Source organism: Anabrus simplex, chromosome 2 (assembly GCF_040414725.1).
Source record: "Anabrus simplex isolate iqAnaSimp1 chromosome 2, ASM4041472v1, whole genome shotgun sequence".
NCBI classification, from domain to species: Eukaryota; Metazoa; Arthropoda; class Insecta; order Orthoptera; family Tettigoniidae; genus Anabrus; species Anabrus simplex.
The window spans coordinates 951,319,594-951,346,638 of record NC_090266.1 but is presented as its reverse complement, the minus strand read 5'-3'; the positions used below and the strand labels follow the sequence as shown (position 1 = coordinate 951,346,638).

At 38.4% G+C, this 27,045-nt stretch overlaps 1 protein-coding gene across 2 annotated transcripts in view; it reads left to right on the top strand.

Annotated features, from left to right (window-relative positions):
- LOC136864572 (multiple inositol polyphosphate phosphatase 1) overlaps window positions 1–27,045 on the top strand; it is a 120,488-nt gene that overhangs the window by 85,391 nt on the left and 8,052 nt on the right. For both annotated transcript variants that reach the window (XM_067141751.2, XM_067141750.2), the window contains 3 exons: window positions 3,745–3,845; window positions 11,115–11,224; window positions 17,666–17,869. In XM_067141751.2, the coding sequence (XP_066997852.2) occupies window positions 3,745–3,845; window positions 11,115–11,224; window positions 17,666–17,869 (415 nt within the window). The remainder of the gene's footprint in view (window positions 1–3,744; window positions 3,846–11,114; window positions 11,225–17,665; window positions 17,870–27,045) is intronic.

The following is a 27,045-nucleotide window of genomic DNA, read 5'->3' as shown; positions in this document are numbered from 1 at the left end:
TCAAATATTCAGTTATTGAGCGAGTTGGCCTTGTGGTCACAGTCACGTAGCAGTTAGCTTGCATTTGAGGGATGGTGGGTTCGAATTCCCCGTTGGCAGTCCTGAAAATGGTTTTCCATTTTCACATCAGGCAAATGCTGGGGATGTACCACAGTTAAGACCATGGCTGTTTCTCTCTCAATCCTAGCCCTTTCTCATTGCTGCGTCACTGCAAACCTGCATTGTGTTATTGCGACGTTAAACCACTAGGAAAAAAGTTACTATATGCATCACAATTTGAATTAGTAGGAATATAACAAGGCGATTATCCTTGAAATGAGTGGATATGATGCGTTTTGTGAAAATCTTGTTGTCTCCGTTTTATCTAAACAGAGAAAGTAATGTATTTTATGCATATTTAATGATAGTAGATTTTGAATAAATTTAAAAAGTTTTTATGAAAAATTATGAAACTAGTATTTGTTGAGTATTGTTACCAGGCCAGTGATAATCGAAGACAGGGCCTGGAAGGGGGCCTGACAGATGCACACAGAGGTATTGCGATACCACTTGCTGGCATAAAATTGAAAGTTATTTTTATTTTTATACGAGCTAAACTTTGTTTTATCTTGTCACTCGTAATTATTACATTGCATTATTAGAACGTAGCACAAGGATGAGGAGACATGAAATAAAATTCTTGCGGGGAAAGAAACTCTTCACGTTCAGATGTGCTAGTGTTGCTACTGTGCCTTTATCACTTGCACGTAATACCCCAAAACTTTCCCATGCACTCATTTCTGCAACTTTGAACCTGCTTTTCTTTACTTCATTACCTATAGTATGAAGAGGATTAAACCAGGAAAATAAACTCAATACTGGCTTCTCCATGCGGTAGAGAAAGCTGGAAACTACGCCTGTTGCCGTGACAACCAGTAGAAATGCAGGGGCGATATAGGCTTATGAATAGATTCTAAGAATCTCTAAGAATAGGTTGCTGGATTTCCCTTTTGCTGCCGTTAACTTGAAGCAGGTGTCACGGGTGTGTGAGGAAGATAGAAAGAACATACTAATGAACTGTAGTACAAGTCTTGTCTTTTTGTCATGTAAGTTTAAGCTACTGATTGCCAAGCGTAGTGTAGCATCGTAATTAGTGTGAATTGGAGTCAGTGAAGTTAGTTGTACTTGTAATATCAACGTGCGAACGTTTTAAGTGAAAATGAGCGGAACTCAGAGGAAAGTGATCAATGACAAAGTCGAGATTATAAGGAAAGTGGAGTCATCTGAAGGAGTAAGCCGAAGAAATTGCATGCAAATTAAAGGTACCTTTTACTGCGTTGAACGGGTAGCTGGACCACTTTAAAAATCAAGCCGGCATCATTCACAAAACAATTTGTGGCAAAGCAGAGTGTGTAAGTGCGGAGGAAGGGGGGGGGGGGGCGTGGAAGGAAACAGTTCTGCCATCTAAAATAAGCAGTTACAATCCTTGCAACATTTTTAGTCTCGATGAATTCACACTTTTTTACCAGCTTATCCTGGATAAATGCGTAGTTTTGAAGGGAGAATCTTGCCACGGGGGAAAATTAAGTAAATTGCGAGTTATGTTATTGGTTGGTGCTAACATGGAAGGAATAAAAAAACTACCTCTACTGATTGATAGGGAAGTCTAGGAAGCCACGTTGTTTCAAAAATGTCAGGACTTTACCGTGCAAGTACACCAGCAACAAGTCAGCTTGGATGACAAGCTCCCAGTTTGAGTATATTTAGGCATTAGATGTCAAAATGGAGAGCAAGAACAGGAAGATTGTGGTGTTTATTGACCACTTCCCTGCTCATAACAAGGAGTGGCCCCATTTAAGGAACATCAAGATATAATTTTTCCATCGAATACTACATCGGTCCTACAATCCATGGACCAAGAAATCGTTAAGGTATTGAAGCAGAGGTACTTAAAATCTGTTGTGTGCAGTATGCATGGAAGGAGGCAACCCATCTACAAACCATCTCTTTTGGACACTATGCATTTCATTGCTTATCATGGGATTCAGTGGAGTTTGTAATAATAGCAAATTGCTTCAAGAAAGCAGGCTTTGGTGGTGGTACCAACAGCGTTTTTATGGAAGTGGTGATGAAGAGAAGATGGAGATTACCAGTAGTTTCGATGACTTCACTGCCATTGATGATATGGTAATCACTTGCGAGGAGCAGACCATCAATGAGATCTGCAAGGAAATTCAGGCATGAGATGAGGAGGTTGAGGAAGAGAATCTCCAAGACCATCTTGCAGTGAGGCAAGCATCTAGCTTGAAAAACTTGAGGCAGTTTATGGAAGGTACAGTCAGTGTGCCTCAGAACACATGGAAGGCAATGTGGGAAATGGAGAGGTTTATACTTCAAGAAAGCAGTAAAAACCTAAAACAGTCAACCCTAGACAATTTCTTTTCCAAGTAGGAGCCTAGACTTTTTGTTTGGAAATGTATTTAATGTTTAGTGCAGTATGGAATTTACATAATGTATGGTTACCATGTACCGTTTTAATATTCTTAGTATTTCTTCTTATCTCTTGTGCAAGGTTTTACATAATATGTTCCCTTCTCTTATCAAGTGTTTTTATGATACAGTATGTTCAACTATTTTACTTTATCTCTAAAAATGCATGTCATGGTAATCTAAAATTTATATTGTGGCTTTCTTTTAGCAGCTCTTATATATCAGCCTATTTCCGTGTTCACAAACAAGGAAATCTGCTGGCTGTGTGTTTCACATGTATTTCAAAGTACAGAATAAGTTTTCAGGCATTACCCTTTAAAGAAGTTTCCTGCTTAAGTTTTTTTTTTTGAGGTCCCTTGAAAAACTTCTTAACAGAGTTTCACTGTAGTTAAAAATGACCAGTTAAGACACAGAATCAAGAATGATTGGTCAATCATGGAGTGCTCACCATAGAAACAGATATGTCAGTCTTGATTTTGAGGAAGTGATTAATGCATTTGCAGCTGAAAAGGCAAGGAGAAAATTAATTCTCTAAGTTGTGTAACTTTCACAAATCCATTATTAAATTGTAGTTCGTCTAAATTTTTTCAGTGATTTTTTTTATAGGCCCCATTAAAGTGCTGTGATTGTTTTCTGCAGGCTTGCTGCATATGTATTCTGTGTTCAGAACATATTGAAAATTTCTAATTTCCATGTCTGTTATGTAATAATGAGTATTCAGTTAAGTTTAGATACTTTTCAAAACAATTTAAAATTAACATATTAACTAATTCCACAACTTCTTATTCATAGCCTATAAATAAGCTGTGATGCTGAAAATTGAGGGGGGGGGGGTAAAATAGATGACTGCTCAGGGGCATCACATACCCTAAATATAGGCATGATTGTTACACCTCATTGCCTATGAACAGCTTAGGTTAAGGTATAAATAGTCTTTAGTTTTTATTGGAAGGTTAAATATATGCTATTTTATAAGTAATAAAATATTGAATAGCGAAATTAATAAGTCATTATGGTGGTGTATGTTCTCTTCCTGTAAAGATTTTAACCAAAGTTGAAATCTCTCTTAATAATGCTTGTGAATGAAACATCTGACAACTCTTCCTCTTGAATGTTCGTTATTGCATGCTGAAATTACTTTAATACTTCAATAATACCAATTGTGGATTTGTTACTGTTGATGTAATCAATCAGTTTATCCAAAATTTTGCCTATACTGTAGTATATTGTTGGATTGGCTGCTCTTACTAACACTATTTTTCTGTTATTTTGCAGAGGATGTTAAACTCATGTATGTTACATGTGCTTTTGAAACGGCCTTATACCCAAGGGAGAAGTCACCATGGTGTGCTGCATTTTCTGAAGAAAACTTGAGGGTAAAGAGATGCATGAATCGTAGCATGTGGGTTCATAGATATTCAACAATTATTGCTTCTTATCACTAGAACCTATTAAAATTAGTTAATATTGGCATGGAGGGTTATATTCTGGATTGATGCACCTATCATTGTGGAAGGAAGCCTTTTTTTCCTTTATGTTCCTTATATGATAGTCATGAAATCCCTGTACATTGGATTTAAAAAAATAACCGGTTGATGACTTGCCTTCGTAGACAGATGTTGAAATCTGCTTCATGATAAGATTGAGAAGCTGCACTGTAGGGAAAACTGAGTTTTGAATAATGATGCTGACAGTGGCTGTCTTTAAGTGTGCATTCTATATGTGAATGTTTCCGGACACATTTCAGTTGGAATACTGGAATAGTACATTATTGTTCAAGTCTTGTTGCACTTATTGCCGTCATAGGTCCATCTACATCGGTTATCTAGTTACTGACATATATATTGACAGTATAAACCCTTCCTCAGACTTTCGGTTGGGGAACTTGGACACGGTCGTTGACCGGACATTTTTCCCAGCAGCTCAATTTCTTCTCAGGGTATCCGATTGTCAAGTAAAATCTGGAGATCTTACATCAGGTTTCGCTTTACGTGAGGTCGAAGAGAATGCCGGTCCACGGTAAACTTATGTGCGGTCGTTTGATATAGACATAATATCAATCAATTATTTCTCCTAACTAATGTACCAACGACGTGAGAACTCAATATATTCAAATCGGGTATCTACCCAGTCGTTAGTTCGCTTATCTTACCAACTAACTTGTCAACTATGTCGAGATGAAAGAATTCATAACACACCAAATTATAGAAAAGCACAATAATAGTATTTATTGAATAAACAGATGCCCTGTGAAAATGTAATCTGCTTTGGGGTAGTATTTACTCTGGTATTATTTACAGGTAAAAGTTCAGAGTCAGCGCTGGCTCGTAGAAAAAGGAAATAAATATAATGTTATGTACATCAGTTCCGTCATGAATTCAAAATCGGATACTAATGTTTACTATTAATCACTGGACATCTACGGTCCTCCTTGAAATCAAGTCCTTGAGACGACACCAATATCATTATGTTGTTAAGATTGCTCAGTTTCATTAAAAACCCAGGCTAAATAGATCTGAATAGACGTACAGTTAATCTGAAATGAATGTAAGATCAACAAATAGATCTAAGCTTGAAAATAATTCTGAATCATAAATCTGAATTATAACTTTGAACTATATATCTCAATTATATTTGAATTATAAATTATATTTGAATTATACGTTGCAAATTATAAATCTGAACTCATTTATTTGATCTTTCTTCTATGTTGCGCATGGGTAACGACTTACGGACTAAGGCATTTCTCCCTAGTGCCTGTTAAATCTGGCTCCTAGCCTATCATTTCCCTAACCATTACTCACTGAAAGAGTGTAAATTCCAACAAACTCCGCGTCAGGATAAATAAGCCATCTATCTAACTTCAACATACATTTTTGGTCGACATACACACGTATTTAAGGCTCGATGTGCCCCCTCTCTGTTATATTCCATAACATTTCTCATTTAGGCAAGTTACTGGATTCATATGCGCAGTCGTAATGTAAATAATATGTATTTGTACTTCGAAATATATTACCGCATTTATAGGTATCATGAATGCATTTGGTCAAGATCACCGTCATAAAACATATCATAATATTCTCGTAATTGGAACAAAGCATCTACAATTGACATATGATCCCGTAATAAATTCAATTCTACTTCAATGAATTCCATCCATACCTTAGTTTAGATCATCTCCGCGGTGTGATCAATTTCACGTACCTGTATCCTTTCACATAATTCCTTCACTCTTATAAGTGTGGCATGGCATATTCCAAGCTGCAGGCACTCCTTGGCCTCTACGTAATACATAAATAAATCTTCGCATTTCATATACAACAACATACTTTGTCGAGTTACCACTATTGTAACCATATTTCCACATTCACTTAACATCTTAATTAACACAGCCTCCATAAAAACATGTCGCGATTACATTCACTTTACCATGTCAAAATGCCACTATTCCTTTCTTATAAACGCATTTCAATATCGCTATTTATCATAACCCTAAAGCTGAGTTCAATGCACTTATTGCGAAGCAAGGAGTATGTGATTCTATACATTCATTACCACCGCGCGTACCAAACGTGACGTAGACATATAGCATAACCATTACGAGATCATTGCAATTCCTCAATGTGTCATTACTATCAGCTGTTATTAAAGACACTTCTTTCAACTTCTCGTTACTCACGAGTTATTCTGACCAATATGCGGTGATGTATATATATATAACATACAAGAATCTTATTCTACACTGCTTAATCGTATTACTATGGACTTAAATATCTCGCATTTCACTTTCATTATTCACTTGCACTTTAAATTCCACGGTTTCTATAACCAACTTATCGGCACATGCCAAAGGTACATGTGTACGCGAACCAAAAACGATGTAATTAAATAATGTAAATGACGTAGCTCGCTTGTCGTTACATCTGGTCCAGCTGTTCCGCCTCCACTCGGATGTAGTTGGCTCTGCGGTCAGGTCATGGGTTGGTCATCTGGTAGATCCTCGGCCTCCTCATCACGGGTTGGTCGTCTGGTTTCCCGTCTCGCCTTCCTCATCATGGGTTGGTCTTCTGGTAGGTCCTCGGCCTCCTCCTCATGGGTTGGTCGTCTGGTTTCCCATTGCCTTCCTCATCATGGGTTGGTCTTCCGGTAAGGATGTACTGCTCCCCAGCTTGGTCCATCATGCGTATTTAGCAAGCCATCATGCTACTTCTGCTAGCAACAAAAATGCAGATTTCAGAGCAGTTGTACCTAGCACACCTACCAAGATGCATGGTTAGTGGCCACTGCGTAGGCTACTTGGAGCCACCGGCAGTGCCCATGCACTTGAGACTGTCTCATTACCAAAAATTGATGCCTGCTTGGCCATCAGATGATATAGATATTGATTCCCACCAATTTGTAATATAATGTAAATTTATAATACCATTTATATTGGTATTATAAATTTTACTCATTCGGGACAAATATTTCACATTCCCAATGGGAATCAACATCTATATCAAGAGAGAAGTATGCCGAAGGGGCTTATGGAAACTGAAAGAGGAGGAGGGAGAGCAAGATTAAGGTGGTTGAAAATGATCAAGGATAGTATATCGTATTTACACGAATAATCCCTGCCTATTTTTTAAAAAAATTTGAGGCACAAAATTGGCGTGTGGGTTTTATTTGCGTCAAGGTTGGCAACACGCTCCTGGTTCACATTGTTTTCGATGTTGGGTGTACAGTAATGCTTAGTGTAACCACAGATGGAAAAAAAAAACTGTCCCCATATGGCATATTTAAATGGAAAACAATTCAGACTTCTAATTCAAAACCACGTTTCCATTAAAAAAAAGTTTTTACAGAGTAATTTAAATTTGAATTTTCTCAGCGCCACGATAGAACGTGTCTTCTGGAATGTGCAGGGGTAGCTTCCCGCACTTTCACTCGCTTCGGTATGTCTACAGTGTGTTTCTTACAAAATTGTACAAAACTATTTTAATCCTCCTGGCCAGTACTATATATTTTACATCCAATTAAAACGAAACTTTACATGTAAATAGACATGTTTCGACCCAGCATTGGGTCATCCTCAGTAAGACATTTAAATTGAATTAAAAACATAGGAAACACACAAAATGAAATGTTAATTAAGAAGTTTTTTGAAAAAACATGATGAAAGTTATTATTTTTCATTTATCTCTTTTAAGTTGAGGGCTGGGTTCTTATATTGATCCATACTGATGTACAAATTCTCTAAAATGTTGGGTAGTGGACCTTTTTGTTCACGTTGTAGAATTTTTAGATCTTGATCTAAAGCACCTTTACATTAAAAAAAAAATAGTTTTTACAGAGTCATTTGATTTTTCTCAGCGCCACTGGTATCTGTATAACTGTTGGCTTAGTTGTTGTGTTCCAAATGTGGGCTGAGATACATAGGCATTATTGAAGTTGAACTGTCTGATTTTAGTCTGTAAAATGTATTGTATTGAAAAAGTGGACCCTCTTGTCAATTTATTTCTTATGATTTTTATGTATTGAATGGCAAGATTTTAAATACCGAACAGAACTATTTATTATAAATCATGTTACCTTTAGACATTATATGGTTGTAATAACATGAACAAAATAGAATGATTCTTATATGTAAATCACAAAAGTATAGGAGGCAATTAATACATAATAAAATATCCTGAGAAACAAAAAAAGTCATTTTCTTATCTCTATCCACAGAGAGCAGAGTATGTCTTTTGTCATCCTTGTTTCTTTTCTTTCTCTTCAATTCTTGCCAATACTCCTTTGAAGATATTGTGTATGTTTTCCTTAATCTAAACCGATGAGGTTTTTCTGGTACATGAGGAACGTACAGTAGATAAGATCATTGACAAAATCTTCGCTACTACTTGAGGTGGGTGAGCAAGCAAGTTCTGAAGCAATTTCATCCTCATTCACTAATTTCTGCTTGTGAACGTTTACTCCACTCTTCTAAATGACGGCACCAGGAAGCTCCTTCTTGTTAGGAGGTACATACATCTCTAAACGTTAATCATTCCACGTGAAATCACTATTATCTCTGCCCTGATCATTTATTTCTTCTTCATCTTTTCTCCTCTTGATGAACTGTCTGTCATCATTTCATTTTATTTCGATTAGCCAATATTGTTTCATGAGTTGCATTGTACAGAGTTTTCACACTTGTCCAATAAGCGTATAAATCTGGTTCACCGTCATTCTGCTTTTCTCCCATCACGTCTTAGTTTGTCATTGAATTTATCGAGAAAACAAATAGGCAGAAATTCTTCCAGGTCATCAGGCACAAACTTTAACTTTTGATTGAAGTAGAAGGGGATGAATGTCTGCCTTCGTCACTTTCTTGCTGTTGCCTTCCCACTGGGGTCTTCAAAATATCTGCAACTCATTTTGTGTAGTCCACAGCATTGGGATCTAGCAGATAGAGACCACACTTATGAAAGGTGCTTTTCACAATATCTGGCCTAACAGCATCATTCCAAACTTTCTTTAACATGACAATATTCACCTATTTGAAGGGATAAATGACTCCTGTGTCCATCAAGAAATAGAATAACAGGAAGTGGAATTTTCTCTACCCCCAGCCATGACCTAAAGTGTTGAAGATAGTTCAGAAACTTTGGGGCCTTCATCCAGCCACTTTCTGTTTTCTCTTAGACTCATGGCTCAGGTACACTATCTTTGATAAGTTGCTGAAGTCATATGTTGCTGTAGACTGTCATTGTTGGGGGACAAGGCCCATCAGCACAAAAATTTCCAAGCACTGTTATGCCTTCTTTCTCTTTAGAGATTGCTGTAATTGAAGCTGTTCCCCTCTGACTCCAAGGTACTTTCCTGAAACCTTACGGAACAGAAAATTTGTGTCGTCTGCATTGAAGATCCTGCTTAGGTCTTCCATAATTGATCGGACATCCTCAGATTCCAGGTAGCACAACAGTCCAGCAAACCAACCACGCATCCTCTCTTCTGAGACAGCAGCCCTGCCTTTACTAATGGTTTCAGCCTCCTCCTGAGACAGGATGCTGTCCCATAAAACACTTGCACAAGGCTTTCCCAGGTCTTCCATGCTTAAACAGTGTGCTCCTCGTGATGACTGTAAAATTTGCTGAACAGTGTCAAGTAAATTCTGTTTCTTGAATGGAAATCCTCTCTTTGCCATGTTGATCACCCACTCACTAATGCCCTCTTCTTCTTGTGGACTCAGGAACGGCTTCGGCCAAGGGCAGTCTGAATCTTATGGCGTCCAGATAGTTTGTCGTTTAACTTTGTTAAAGGGATCTGGTATGTTTTAGATGCCTGCCTTCGGGACATCATACCGGACTTAACCTGTTGAACAGCTTCAGTGAAGGCAGATAACGAATACTGACACTGTTTCTTTGATAATTTTTCATCCACCTGTTTGAAAATTATAGCGAAAATCATTAGACACCATGCTCAGCATTGGGAGTAGTCTGGAAATATAGCATGCTGTGGGTGCAGCATGCAGTTTCACAATGTCACGCTTGAGGGGTTAAGTAATGTAAATAAATGTTTCATTAGGAATTAATCGGATGTCCTCTTCACTATCTGTTTGATCATTGCAAAGTTTTAGCAGTTTGTAGGCTCTAGAATGCTTATCCATTATAACTGCAATGCACAAATGACTTGACAAGGTCTTTGGTATTATTGCCTCAAAACAAATTGGCCCTTGAGGAAATCTCATAAGAAGCTGAGGAGCAGCCTGTCTTGTCACCTGCTTGTATGATATCACCCATCAGTCATCAGATGTACAGTCAGTTTCCACATAAAATCACTCACAAATTTATTCACAAGATAACTACTGTTATGTCTTGGTCTGTGACCTTCAGAGAGGCCTGGTGCAGGTCTTTCGAGTTCACACTTTATAGGTGACCTTGATTAATACCTTTCTATTATTTCTAATCTTCTTCCAGTTGAAGCCTTACTCATTTACAGTACTTCTCAAACTGATACAACCTCCTTGGAAACTAATCGTCTCTCCTGACACAGGTCGTAATTTAGATATTGATGGAGTTGTTTTCTGAAGAACGTAAAATTCATGGATTGTGCAGCAAAATCTTGAAATTCCGTTACATGCTTTTTTCCTGCTGGGCTGAATGCCTCGGATGGTTGAGGCAGTGGCCTTCTGACCTCAACTTGGCAGGTTCGATCCTGGCTCAGTCTGGTGATGTTTAAAGGTGCTCAAATATATCAGCCTCATGTCGGTAGACTTACTGCCACATAAAAGAACTCCTGTGGGACAAAATCCTGGCACCTCAGCATCTTAGAAAGCCATCAGAATGTAGTTAGTGGGACGTAAAAACAATAACATTTTTAATAACATCATTATACAGTATATTGTAGATGGATGTGATACATAAACGTTTGAAAGTAAGATACATGACCTGATATTTTAAAAATTTTGAACATGAATAGTTTTACCCTTTAAGATACGGTACTTGACTTGATATTACAAAAATGTTGAACACAGATAATTTTACATTAAACATGACTGATTTATTATCATTGCATAATTGCATGAATTGGACACTACAAGAGGAGGTTAAATGTTTGCTTGTGAAAGTAATGTAAATTACAAAATATCTTGAAGTTCTTAAATATAAATATTTTTACAGGTCATGGAATTCGCTGAAGACTTGGAGTACTATTGGATAGATGGATATGGACACAATATAACATATGAACAAGCTTGTCCAGCCATCCGGGACATGGCTCTGCGCATTATGTAAGTAGGCTTGATCTTATGTCTCATGCGTCTTTTGGAGGTCAGTGTTTGGATTTATTTGATCAGTAAAGAATATTCCCTCTACTTCTGTATCTGGACAACAGGGATGTCCTTCCTCATCAGTACAGTTTCAGCTTATTTCCACCACATTGCTCTTGGGTGTCTTTGGCCTCTCCTTGGTTCTTTACGTCGCACCAACACAGATAGGTCTTGTGGCGACGATGGGACGGGAAGGGCTAGGAGTGGGAAGGAAGCGGCCGTGGCCTTAATTAAGGTACAGCCCCAGCATTTGCCTGGTGTGAAAATGGGAAACCACGGAAAACCATTTTCAGGGCTGCCGACAGTGGGGTTCGAACCTACTATCTCCCGAATACTGGATACTGGCCGCACTTAAGCGACTGCAGCTATCGAGCTCGGTGATGAGCTTTCTGTGTGGGATTATCTTCATCACCTTGTTTGACATGCTCATCAGAAGTTTAGTCTCCTCCCCTCCATTTTCTCACCAATAGTGATGATGTCGAAGGATCCTCACATTTGCTCATTCCGCACTTGGTTGGTCAAAGTAATGCTTCGAGACCCCTGCGGCATTTGCATCTCTGTGGTATGTATTTGCCAATTATGTTGCTTCTGGCTTGCCCAGCATTTGGAGACTTACACGAGGGCAGGTCTGATGCCCATATTGTAAACTTCCCCTTCAAGCTTTATAAGCATCCATGTGTCACCCAAAACACCTGTCAGTGATCGCCATTTCATCCAGCCAACATTAATGTGATGCTTGCCATAATCACCAATTGTGGCATTGGTGATAATGATAGAGCTGAGATACTTAACCTGTCAGTCATCATCAGTGTTTCGTCAGCTAGAAAGACGGTGTTTCTGTGTTTTGGGACCAAACAGCTCTGGCTCTGTGAGGTTGCAAAACTTGTATTCTTTCTTCTTATGGTTCATCATGAGTCCATTATTTTCCAGTGATGTTCTCAATTGTTCCAAGGCTGCCTTGACCTCCTCACATGTTTAGCCGACCAGAATGATATCATCCATGTATAGCAGGGTCCACGGTAGTTCTTGCATCAACTGCTCCCTCAAGTAGTTAATGACTATGTTGAACAGAACTTGACTCGGAGCCAATCCCTGATGTTCAGACTTCAACAGGAAAACTCTTTCTCTGCACTACAGCGTGTTTCCGAACATGTAGGAAGCAATCACGGGGCGGATAGTATACCCTGAAAACAATACAAAGAGTCCATATGAGCATATGCCCTACGAGTTAGACATCCCATATCGAGTTGCTGTTTCCATGTTGGTGCATTCTAATACAAGAAATCCTCAAAATGTCCACCATGTGCCTGAATGCATGCCTGAACATGCCACCTCATTGATTTCCAATATAAATGGTCCGTTGTTGGAAATTATAAACTTTCCAGGTAACTCATTCTTGGTTGCCAGCATTTTGCCTCAGTGTGCCAATTTGGGCTTATCAGTTAGCAACTAGCGCACATACTAAGACCCATGGCTAGTGCATATAGTGGAGGCCACTGCGTAAGGTGCTTGGAGCCACATGCAGTGTCAGTGCTGTGGATGTTCCATGCTCGTTTACTACTTGAAAATATACTAATCTGAATTTAAATTGAAAAATATGAAAATTAATATTCATTAAATAAAATACACAATCGTCAGACCTTGTACTCACACTTAGTTCTTACCTGCTTACTTACACATACGTTATTTGAAGGGCGCCAGCTACAACTCAATGCAGCAATAAGAGAATGAATGAGATTCTTGAATATCTTTAGGGTGTGGGGTAATAAGCTTACTTGTGACAACATACCATATAAGTTCTGAGATTGGCATTCGGTTTCCCCATTAAATTTGAGGTTAAGAAATTTTACTCTAGCCGTCTTACTAATAAACGGTGTATAACTTTTATACAAGGTTTATACACCGTTTACGCGAAATTCGTTACTAATAAACCGTGTATAAGCCTCCTGTGTATACATCTGTTATAGTTATTCACTGAATTGCTTATACAGTCCAGGACCCTTGTATAAGCGTTGTATAGCAGCGTGTAGCGGAAAAAAAGAAACGTGTGAGCAGTTTATTTTCGTGGTATTTATTGTCGACAGTAATATAATCGTTGTAAAATATTCGACTTATCCATTTAACATTGAACACACGTGGAAAGAATGACGATAACGTTGATGATCTTCACGATATTTTAAACATAGAAGACATACGGTACACCATTCAGAGGTTATGGAAGCTAGACATCTTCGTAAAGTAAAACACTTTAAAGAGACGGAATGACAATGAATAACTATAAAAGAAATGATGGTTGGGCGTATTTTTGTGTAAAAATATGTTATAGCTTAATAGACCTTTGATATTGCGAGTTTATTATACACTTTTATCTGTCCCTACAAAGATCTTTCTTAATTGAGTAGGTACCTACCGTATACAAGGGGACATATTCCTCGAGATAAAAAGTGGCATAACTTGAAAACCATACGTAATATGATTTCCATACTTTGTAGTTGAATACGTAGAAATATGATGTATAAATGCCTAATAGAAACTTTTTTGATCTAACCTTTCGTTTAGCTACAAAACAGGTTTTCCTTTCTCCTGAAAAGTAAGGATTTTGGAATGTGTAGGCCTACTCTTTTCAACTCGCCGATTCAATTACAATTGCTTACGTTTTCCGTACTACCCCAGTTAGGAGCTTTTGATATTTTTCTTAAGCTTTTCCATTTCTTTTTTGGCGTTCATTACACAAGCAAGCTGAAGAAATGTTGATATCAATATAAGTCAATTTCCAGCTGTCTCACGGAATGACAATTAATAACTATAAAAGAAATGATGGTTGGGCGTATGTTTGTGTAATAAGGTGTTACTGCTTAATAGACTTTAAATAGCGAGTTTATTATACATTATCTGCCTCTACAAAGATCTTAGATCTTTCTCAAATTTGAGTATAAAAAGGGACATATTCCTTGACATAAAAAATGGTATATCTTGAAAACCGTACGCAATATGATTTCCATACTTTGTAGTTGAATACGTAGAAATATGATGTATAAATGCCTAATAGAAACTTTTTTGATCTAACCTTTCGTTTAGCTACAAGACAGGTTTTCCTTTCTCCTGAAAAATAAGGATTTTGGAATGTGTACCCTTTTCAACTCGCCGATTCAATTACAATTGCTTACGTTTTCCGTACTATCCCAGTTAGGAGCTATTGATCTTTTCTTAAGCCATTCCATTTCTTTTTTTGGCGTTCATTACACAAGCAAGCTGAAGAAATATTTATATAAGTATAAGCGAATTTCCAGCTGTCTCACTTAGTGTTGCCACTGCCTTTTCGATATGCCGTGCTACTGTGCGACTTTCTGGAAAGTTTTGCTCGTAGATAACCAGCAGAAGAGATCATAAAGGCGGTGAACGTACGAAATACGTCAGTGAACTGCAGGAAGAGATTCCTACTCCTTGGAACGAGTGGATACGTGCTGTGTAGTAATACAATGCGTATACCTCGTTTATTAGTAAGAAAAATGTAAAACGCTTATACAGGGTTTATTCACTGTATAACTAAACAAGAGTTAAACAACGGTATAAGGACTTTTTATTAGTAAGACCCTAGAAATAAAGCGATAAATTCATTTGATTGAACAAAATATATTCTTTAAATAATTTCAATAAAATAGTGAGAACTGCTGTGATTTAAAACAGATGAGACTATAAAATTATGACATTGCAACTGAAAGAAACTAGCCATGAATTTGAATTCTTCTTGACCGGACATTAAACAATTATACATGAAATTTATCCCTCACTGGTTCACTTGACTGTACCTTCAACACTTTGAGTGTAATTACGACGTATTCCTTTGATCTGGTGCTTACTGTAGATGTATCAAGCCTAATTTGGTGATGTATCCTTTTTGTTTCACTGACTACTAGGTATCCATGTGATGACTTCTTGGAGAGTCTATCCTTCTATGACTTCGTGGTAAGCCTTCCCGTCTGTATCTTCAACTAACTGACCGACCAACTGTGGCCTCACTCTCTCAATGACCAATGACTAATGACTGAGTCCTGTCCTTCCCGTAGACTCCTGTTGACTTAATGACCGACTGAGGCCTCTCCATCTTGTTCACTCTCCGGCCAACTGTGGCCTCTCCTTCCAATTGAATAATGACTGACGCTACAAATATGCAGCCACCTTTTATAGATGTTGGTTGACACACCTACGCAATCTCCAGAAATAACTATGATCTACTTCCACCTCGTGACAAATGTTACATGCAATGGTGAAACCGCCTGCGGCACCCTAGGTATCTTCCACGAAGTGAGCTCACCGCTAAATGAGCACGATGACGTAGCGATGACTTGGCAGTAACGCTAGCAGTATTTCACAATATTACAATGTCACAAGTTATTACATACACTACATCCACATCTGATGTACAGCAACTCTTACTGTACATGTTTTTAGTGTTAATCTACACACACGTATATATACATAACAATTTAACTACAATCACGCGACAAGCATTGCAGAATTGAATTGAATAATAATAATACAATAATAGTAATCTCACAAATAAAATAATAATACGGACATAATAATAATAATAATAATAATAATAATAATAATAATAATAATAATAATAATAATAATACAAATACAGATATCATCTTGTAACGGGATTTGAACCGTTACAGTACGCTGTGGGAGATTTAGTCTTTTTTACAAAAACTGATGCCTGCTAGGCCATCAGATGATATAGATATTGAATCCCATAGCCAACCTGAGATATTTGACCTGAATGAGTAAATTCATAGTTCCAATATAAATAGTCCGTTATTGGAAATTATAAATTTTCCAGCTAACTCATTCTTGGTTGCAAGCGTTTCCCCACAGTGTGCTAATTTGGGCTCATCAGTTGGCAACTAGCACACCTATCAAGATGCATGGCCAGTACATATAGTGGAAGCAATTCAAGTAAGAGGTTTTCATTCCCCTCTTCGAGGGGAGGGGCGGGCCACTTAAAAGGTGACTCTTTCTCTCTGGCCAGGAGATTCAGTGGGTTTGGGGGTTGCAGGAGTAGGTTGATGGTTGGTGTGGTTTGACTTGGTTGGGGAGGGTGAGGAGGGGATTTCTGACCTATCATTGCTTTATTTTCTTGCAGTCACAGTCTCATTTATACAAGTGAGTGTTGATTACAATAGTAGTTATGTACATGATACATTGTACATTATAGCGGAGGTGGCTGCGGCTGCTGCTGCAATGTTTTCATTCCTCCCCTGAAGGGGAAGCAAAGTTCTCTGTGAAATGTAAAGAGTTTCACCTTGTTTTCTTGACACGGCATAAGCCCAAAAACCCACATTATGTCTACAAGGAGAACCATGGTTATTACGTACTGATACTTGGCACCATATCATTTTTTTATGTGATCACATTCTTTTGCATTTGGTAATGGCAGTTTATTCAGAGATTATCTTTTTCTAAATTTGTTCTGTTACCAGTATATTTAGGCAGTTAACTAGTCTCCAAAGGACTATTACCAAGGGATTGTTTTAATCTCAATGCTTTTCATGTTTGTACGAAAGTCAACAGAAGAGTTCCGTCTTACAAGACAACTTGCATTGCTAGATGCTTTATTTCTGCTCTCAGATTGATTGTATTACTACAGTAATATGAAGAGGCTTTAGAAAATAAAAATTTGCCTTGCATTGCTATCAAGTTCACTTGAGAAATGTTCCAGTCCTTTTAATACAGAAATTTTGTGCTTAAGATAGTGGCAGCATGAATATCCTTCGTAAATGCGACTTATCACAGAATATATTTTGTTATCAAGAAGCCAGATTGTCTTTGGTTCATAATTAATGATACCATAATTAATTTCTATTCTTAGTTCAGCTAATTTCAGACAAATTACATTAGGTCATTGGAAAATGCAATTAGAAGTGATATACACATTGCTCAAAGGAATTGAGGGAACATGTCTTGGAATGTTTGCTCATGCCTTAAAAGCATAGTTGAAAGCTGAAGTTGCCTAAAAAATGTTTAACTCTCATTCTTTATTGACAAATTTAAAGAAAATTTAACGACTGTATGGAAATAAAGTGTGTAATGTTTTCTCATTCTTTTCGTACTGTCTTATCCAGCTGAGCAGTACGGTTAGTGAGGCCCTTCTCTTCTTTGTTCTTGATATAACTGCAGATTATAATAATCCCTGCCCACTGGCGATTATCACATTTTGTCCCCAGGGTCTAAAATAATGTTTGATTCAAAGTTCTCTTGGTAAGAGAGGTTCAGCAGAAATAAGATTGTTTGTGATGAATATAACTATTTATTATAAATAAGGAAGTGTTCTATTCTTTCTTTTAAAAAGAAAAATATATATGGCTGTGAACTAAGTATGAATATTTGTTCTCACAGCCCTAGCTTGATTCAGCCAGGTACACCACCGACAACTGTTTATTTTACCCATTCTGGAGCCCTCCTTAAGATGCTGTCACGTTTGGGTCTGTATAAAGACCGTGGTGGATTGACACATGATCGCTACCACTCTCTTCATTCAAGATTATGGAAAGTCAGCAACATTGATATATTTGGCTCAAATTTGGCCTTCGTATTGTCAAGGTAAGTGATACCTAGTCAGAGCTAAGCATAATACTTGAGTTTATGAAGAATCTGAAAGTGAATGAATCTCTTTAAAAACATGTTGTTGATGTGGTTTCTGCTGCATGTTACAATTATGTAACTTGTATGATATATGAAGGTGGATCAGATGTAATTGAGACTTTTGACACTGGTGAAGTGTTATATAATCCTTGTTAATGTGGCAAAAGTTCACAGTTAGTAGGAGTGCTTAGATATGTTTTATACTGCATGGTTGCTTCTCATGTCTCTTCTCTTATTGTCATTGCATTGAGAGAATGGTGCATGTCTGTTGCACAATAATTAAGTTTTTAGCTCCTGAAGATACAGTAAAACCTTGTTAATTCGAAGTCGTTGGGACTCAAAAATCGGACTTCGAATTACGTGATTTCGAATTAACCGCCGATTCGCAATTCAGAAGTACCAACCCTTGCCGCGTTACGAAATATTCTAAGTCCCGTTACTGCATGCAGTTAACCTTGATTCACAGTTTATACCTTTCAAATGCCATGAAAAAAGAACTATTTCCAAAATGTATCCAAAAAGGTGCATTTACAGTATTCAAATAATGCACTTGCATATCTCACTGGCAAATATAACCTCACGCAACGAAAGAAAGGAAAAAAAAAAAAACCACGATTCAAAGACGAGGAGAAATCTATGCTGGCTCCCATGTGCAAGTGCTTTGTTCATGGGAGTACTGTATGCATTTTACATGCCTTGTATTTACACAGAAAGTACCCGATGCCCTTAAAATCAAACTTTCCTATGACTCTATCCTTGTACGATTTCCCGCCATGGCACTTATCTCGTACTTCAGAAGTGTAAACACTTGCCGCGTCACAAAGTATTCTAAGATCAATTAATACATACAATCACCTCGATTCACAGTTTAAACCTTTCCAATGCCATGGAAAAACTATTTCCGAAATGTATCCAACAAGGTGCATTTACAATGTTCAAATAATGCACTTGGATAAATCACTGACGAACATAACCTCACGCAACGAAAGAAAAACCATCACACAATTCAAAGACGAGGATAAATTATGCTGCTTCCCCTGTGCAAATGCATTAGTTTTTGGATATCTGTACTGTTTGCATTTTTAGATGCTTTGTACTGGGGTGGAAAGTGTCCGACGCCCTTAAAACATTGTAGCTTATCGAACTTTTCTATGACGAGGGGATAAAGTTTCTTGCTTCCAAGTGCATTGCAGTTGCAACCCTTGTACGATTCCCCGACTGGCACTTTCTCCTTTAAAACCATAAGACCGTTTGGGCTCGCATTAAAATAAAGCAATGCAGTTTCATCGGCAATGACAGTATTGTTCGGTCCCTACGAATTCATTATATGAGCCACGCTTTTTCGTCAACTGTCGGCTTCGCCAGCGTTCGCGCATTTTGTTTTCCCGCACACTGCCTGTTGCGTGATATTACGGCGTTCCTTAAAAGGTTGAATACAAAAGAATTCCGATTTCATTCAACTTGGCAATCATGAAACGCGCTGTAGACCCACCAAAGTGAGTGTAAGTGCGGAAAGCTACCCCTCCCCGTTCCGGAACACGCGTTCTATTATGACGCGGATAAATTTTGAGTTGAAATTACTCTGTAACATACTATTGTTTTAAAATGTAAAGGCAGTTTCGAATTAAAAGTATGAATTTCGGTAATGGGGCCGACATTGTCCTTCGAATTACGAATTATCCGTATTTCGAATTAAACAATTTAAATAACATGCAAAACTGTATCTCATGTTTTCGGGAACGAGAGCTTCTTCGAATTACGTGAGATTTTGAATTGACCGATTTCGAATTATCGAGGTTCTACTGTATTAAACCTTGATTCACTAAATTTCATCATACAGGCCAGTGGACCTTCCCTGTGAACCTTGTGACTATGTCACGGTGGAGGGGCCTGCGCGTTCCAATGAAATGGATAGCCGAACCATGGGTGCATTCATATCGGATGGACATCTGTCGAGAGACGAGACTAACGAATGCTTCATCGAATGGGGGATAGCAGTCTTTCGGAAGTTGCAAAGGTGGCATTCGGGATGATTGACTGGCTATGGCCTTGTAATGATATATAACCTGGTTTAGCTGTCTTGATATGGCTACATGGGTGAAAGCAATGCAAAACTATAGCTGTAACTAACTCCCGAGGACATGCAGTTCTCTTTTTGTGTATGAATGAATAAATGATATACCGATGATGGCTTCCTCCCAGTTAAAATATTCTGGAGGTAAAATAGTCCCCCTTTCGGATCTGCGGGTGAAGACTACAAGGGAGGGGGAAATCATCAGGAAGATGAATACTGACATCCTGCAAGTAGGAGCATGAAATGTTAGAAGTTTGAGTCGTCGTCATGGGTAAAAGAATCTGAAAAGGGAAATTGATAGACTAAAATAAGATTTGGTTGGTATAAGTGAAGTATGTTGGCAGGAAGAGCAGGATTTTAGGTCAGACAACTACAGAATTATCAACACAAAATCAAACATGGGAAATGCTGGAGTTGGTTTAATAATGAATAAGAAAATAATGCAGCAGGTAAACTACTAATACCAGCATAGTGAACGAATTATTGTCAATAGTGCCCATCTATATGCCTGCTAGGTCAGCTGATGAGAAGAAATCAAAAGAATATATGAAGAGATAGCAAATGTAATAAAATATGTTAAATGAGACAGGAGTCTAATTGTGATGGGAGACTGGAAGGAAATGGTAGGCCTAGGAGGAGAAAGTAATGCTGTACGAGAATTTGGACTGAGATGAAGGAATGGAAGAGGAAGTCACTAGTTGAATTCTGCACTGATCATAATTTAGTCGTTGCTATTACTTGGTTCAAACACCACAAACGAGGGCTGTATACATGGATAAGACCTGGAGACACAAGAAGGTATAAAATAGACTTCATTATGATTAGGCAGAGATTCAGAAACCTGGTGTTGGGTAGCAAGAAATTCCCTGGAGCAGACATGGTCTCTGACCACAACTTGATCATAAATGTTATCTGACATTGAATAAATTGAAGGAAGAAAGGAAGGAATGCTAGAAGATGGGGATATAGATAAGTTGTTAGAAAATAGTGTGAGGGATTATTTCAAGCAACATGCTTCACAAGGACTAAGTGAGAAGGCTGAAGGAAACACAATAGATGAAGAGAATAAGATCAGTAGGGCTGCTGATGAAAGGATAGGAAGAATAATAAGATAACGTAAGAATCAATTGATAAATCAGGAAATATTAGACCTGATTGATGAACGACGAAACTACAAGAATGAAAAAATGAGGAGGGCAGCAAGGATTACAGGCAATTAAAGAATGAAGTAAAATGAAAGTGCAGATCAACTAAGGAAGAATGGCTGAAAGAGAAATGCAAGAACAACGTTGAAGGTTGTAAGGTTGTAGGAAAGGTAGATGCTGCATACAGAGAAGTCAAGGAAATCTTTGGAGAAAGAAAACTTGGTGTATGAATATTAAGACCTCAGATGGAAAACCACTTGTACCGAGCTCGATAGCTGCAGTCGCTTAAGTGCGGCCAGTATCCAGTAATCGGGAGATTGTGGGTTCGAACCCCACTGTCGGCAGCCCTGAAGATGGTTTTCCGTGGTTTCCCATTTTCACACCAGGCAAATGCTGGGGCTATACCTTAAGGCCACGGCCGCTTCCTTCCCAATCCTAGGCCTTTCCTATCCCATCGTCGCCATAAGACATATCTGTGTCGGTGCGACGTAAAACAAATAGCAAAAAAAAGAAAAAAACACTTGTAGGTAAAGAAGAAACCGAGCGAGTTGGCTTTGCGGTTAGGGTTGCACAACTGTGAGCTTGCATTCTGGGGATAGTGAGTTCGAATCCCACCGTATGCAGTTCTGAAGATGGTTTTCTGTGGTTTCCCATTTTTGCACCGGGCAAATGCTGGGGCTGTACCTTAATTATGGCCATAGACGCTTCCTTCCCACTCCTAGTCCTTTCCTGTCCCATCATCGTCATAAGACCTATCTGTGTCAGTGCGACGTAAAGCACCTTGCCCCCCCCCCCCAAAAAAAAGAGAGAGAGAGAGAGAGAGAGAGAGAGAGAGAGAGAGAGAGAGAGAGGGAAGGAAAGCAAGGCAGAAAGCTAGCAGGAACATATTAAACAGTTGTTTCAAGGGAAAGTAGTAGATAAGGTTCTAGAACAAGAAGAGGCTGTTGATGCTGATGAAATAGGACACTCAATTTTGAGGTGAGAATTCAACAGAGGTTTGAGAGACCTAAATAGGAAGAGCGAGTCAGAGCGTGGAATGTTAGAAGTTTGAATCGTTGTGGTAGGTTAGAGAATTTGAAAAGGGAGATGGATAGACTAAAGTTAGGTGTAGTTGTTATAAGTGAAGTACGTTGGCAGGAAGAACAGGATTTTTGGTCAGGCGACTACCGAATTATCAACACGAAATCAGACAGGGGAATTGCAGGAGTTTTATAATGGTTTAATAATGAATAAGAAAATAGGGCAGCGGGTAAGCTTCTACGACCAGCATAGTGAAAGAATTATTGTCATCAAGATAGACACCAAACCAATGCCCACTACAATAGTGCGGGTCTATATGCCTACTAGTTCAGCGGATGATGAGGAAATCGAATGAATATATGAAGAGATAGAAGATTTAATACAATATGTAAAAGGTGACGAGAATCTAATTGTGATGGGAGACTGGAATGCAGTGGTAGGCCAAGGAGGAGAAGGTAATACAGTAGGAGAATTCGGATTGGGACAAAGGAATGAAAGAGGAACTTGGCTGGTTGAATTCTGCACTGATCATAATTTAGTCCTTGCCAATATTTGGTTCAAACACCACAAACGACGGCTGTATACGTGGATGAGACCTGGAGACACTGGAAGGTATCAAATAGACTTCATTATGATTAGGCAGAGATTCAGAAACCAGGTGTTGGATTACAAAACTTTCCCAGGAGCAGACGTGGACTCTAACCACAACTTGTTGGTCATGAAATGCCATCTGAAGTTGAAGAAATTGAAGAAAGGAAAGAATGCAAAAAGATGGGATCTAGACAAGTTGAAAGAAAAGAGTGTGAGGGATTGTTTCAAGGAACATGTGGCACAAGGCCTAAATGAAACGGCTGAAGGAAACACAATAGAGGAAGAGTGGATAGTCATGAAAACTGAAGTCAGTAGGGCTGCTGAAGAGATGTTAGGAAGGAAGAAAAGATCAACTAAGAATCATTGGATAACTCGGGAGATACTAGACCTGATCGATGCACGACGAAAATACAAGAATGCTAGAAATGAAGAGGGCAGAAAAGAATACAGGCAATTAAAGAATCAAGTGGATAGAAAGTGCAAGGTAGCTAAGAAAGAATGGCTGAAGGAGAAGTAGAAGGATGTCGAACGTTGTATGGTCCTGGGAAAGGTAGATGCTGCATACAGGAAAATCAAGGAAACCTTTGGAGAAAGGAAATCTAGGTGTATGAATATTAAGAGCTCAGATGGAAAGCCAGTGCTGACAGGTTTGAAAACTACCGCACCATTAGTTTAGTATCTCATGCCTGCAAAATTTTGACACGTATTATTTACAGAAGAACAGAAAAACAAGTTGAAGCTGAGTTGGGAGAAGAACCATTTGGCTTCAGAAGAAATGGAATTCGATGGGGAGCTATCAATATTAATGGGGCTTATGGAAGAAAGAAAGTAGAACTGGCTGAGTCAGGAAAGAGGATGCATCTGGATGTGCTAGGAGTAAGTGATATTCAGGTAAGGGGAGATAATGAGGAAGAGATAGGAGATTATAAAGTGTACTTGATGGGTGTTAGAAAGGGAAGGGGAGAGTCTGATCAATGTTATGAGCTTTCTGTATTGTAGGCCTTCACATTCAGTTTTCTTTCGACTCTGTAATGTAAGGCCGTCTTATAAAATTAATTATAGCATAGACTGTAGTTCCTTATTCCCCGACTTTACATACCGATTTTCATTCAATTCTGTTTACCCATTTTCTCGTGACGGCGCTGATATGATCTTAGCAACAAAAATCCATATTCATGAATATCTCCGTTATCATAGCCGGTACGGTCAAAATGTATAAGACATAAATAATCGGAAATTTAATACTATGTAACTTTATTTATATAGTAATTGTCACTAAGACCACTAATAACACAAATATTCGAGAATTACATTTTGGGCCTTCCCCTAAACTACCATTACGCTCAGCGTGAATAAAGTTATTTATGGCCTAGATTGTAGTGACTTATTCCCCGAATTTGCATACCGATTTTAGTTACGATGGAACAACTAATAACAAATATTTGAGAATTAAATTTCAGGCCTTCCCCTAAACTACCATTGCACTCAGCATGATTAAAATAATTTATAGCCTAGATTGTAGCGGTTCATCACCAGATTTTACATTCCGATTTTCAATAAATTCTCTTCAGCCGTTTTCTCGTGATGCGTGTACATACATACAGACAGACGAATAGACAGACAGAAATTACGGAAAAGTAAAAAAATGCATTTTCTTGTTACTGTGGACATGACCGATACAGAAATACCATTCTTTTCAAATTCTGAGCAATGTACAGACAAAACTCTTATTTTATATATATAGATGTCATTGTTATCATATGTAAATTTTATTACTTCTTTGGCCTTAGTCTCCTCCTCTATCTCGACATTATCCTTGTAACCAACAATCTTTACATACTGCTGACTGAATACTTCTGCCTTTTGAAGATCCTCACATACACACTCCCCCTGTTCATTAATTATTCCTGGAATGTCCTTCTTGGAACCTGTTTCTGCCTTAAAATACCTATACATACCCTTCCATTTTTCACTAAAATTTGTATGACTGCCAATTATGCTTGCCATTATGTTATCCTTGGCTGCTTTTTTTGCTAGATTCAATTTTCTAGTAAGTTCCTTCAATTTCTCCTTACTTCCACAGCCATTTCTAACTCTATTTCTTTCCAGTCTGCACCTCCTTAGTCTCTTTATTTCTGTATTATAATAAGGTGGGTCTTTACCATTCCTTACCACCCTTAAAGGTACAAACCTGCTTTCGCATTTCTCAACAATTTCTTTAAACCCATCTTAGAGTCTGTTTACATTTTTATTTACCGTTTTCCACCGATCATAGTTACAGTTTAGAAACTGCCTCATGCCTGCTTTATCAGCCATATGGTACTGCCTAATAGTCCTACTTTTAAGACCTTCCTTTCTATCACATTTATTTTTAACTACCACAAAAACAGCTTCATGATCACTAATACCATCTATTACTTCAGTTTCCCTATAGAGCTCATCTGGTTTTATCAGCACCACATCCAGGATATTTTTCCCTCTGGTTGGTTCCATCACTTTCTGAATCAGCTGTCCTTCCCATATTAACTTATTTGCCATTTTTTGGTCATGCTTCCTGTCGTTCACATTTCCTTCCCAATTGACATCTGGCAAATTCAGATCTCCCGCTACAATCACATTTCTTTCCATGTCGTTTCCCACATAGCGGACTATCTTATCAAATAATTCTGAATCCGCGTCAGTGCTACCCTTTCCCGATCTGTACACTCCAAATATATCAAGTTGTCTATTATCTTTAGAAATGAGCCTTACACCTAGAATTTCATGTGTCTCATCTTTAACTTTTTCGTAGCTTACAAATTCTTCTTTCACCAGAATGAACACTCCCCTTCCCACCATTCTTAGCCTATCTCTACGATACACACTCCAGTGCGGTGAGAAAATTTCTGCATCCATTATATCATTTCTCAGCCATTATTCAACTCCTATTACAGTATCTGGTAAATATATATCTATTAAATTAATTCTATTCCTTTCTTTACAATACTTCTACAGTTCAACACTAACAATTTTATGTCATCCCTACTTGATTTCCAGTTCCCTGTTCCCTTATCACCGCTCCCTAGGCCATCCCGTTTCCTTGAATGTACCTCCCTATTACTCTTCCAAACAAATTTCCTAACTTATACGTACCACTGCGGTTTAAATGAAGGCCATCTGAGCGCAGATCCTTATCTCTTACCCACCCATTAGGATCTAGAAATTTCACTCCCAGTTTCCCACATACCCACTCCATAGTCTCATTTAAATCCCCAATCACCCTTCAGTCAGTATCCCTCCTACACAGTATTCCACTAATAACAATCTCCGCTTTCTTAAACTTCACCCGTGCTGCATTTACCAGATCCCACACATCTCCAACTATGTTGGTACTTATATCAGCTTGCCTTACGTTGTTGGTACCAACGTGAAACACTATCACCTTCTCCTTCCCCTCCTCCCTGTCTTCTACTTTCCTTAACATCTGTCTCAACCTAATTCCTGGATAACATTCTACCCTGGTTCCCTTTCCTCCACACACTTTCTCTACGTGTCTAACGATGGAATCCCCCATGACCAGAGCCTCAACCCTACCCACCTCATTTGATCCCCTCCCCTCCTGGTCAGCCCTGTCTTTCCTGATAGCTGCAGAAGCTACTTCCTCCTCTCTTTTCTCCTTTCCATGACCCTGTTCCACCTGTCTTTTCCTATCCTCTACTCTACATTTCCCTTTCCTACCTTTTCCCTTCCTCCTACTTCCACACATCTCACCAACAGTTCCCTGTCCCTCATCTTCCCTCTGTTGTTCTACCTGGAGTGACTCGTACCGATTTCGCACAGACACCTGTCCTGAATTCTGATCCTGAATAGAGCCCTTAGCCTGCAATCTCCTTCCCCTTAGAACAGTAGACCACCTGTCTTCTACAACTCCCCCCTTTCCTTCCCCTCCCTCTTGTACACCTACTGTAACCTGTACATTGTTTGAGGGAGTCCTATCTTCCTTCCTGTCTTCTGTGAGAATCCTAATTATCTCCTTAAAACTTTCCAACTCCTCTCTCATACCCCTCAATGCCTCGCCACACCCACAGTTCGTACACTCGCGCTCCTTAGCCATTCTTTACGGAAAAAATGAAATTAAAAATAACATAACTTATTTGCAAAAAATAAATGAACAGAGGGATATATTGTCTGGGATAGTACTCAAAGATCACACAATAAGGTAATTAATATTAGACTACACTACAATACTACTTAGTCGTGCTCTATTTTTTTATCCTACAACCCCTAACAGGATAAAAGCTGCTGTTAATTACTGAATATCGAAA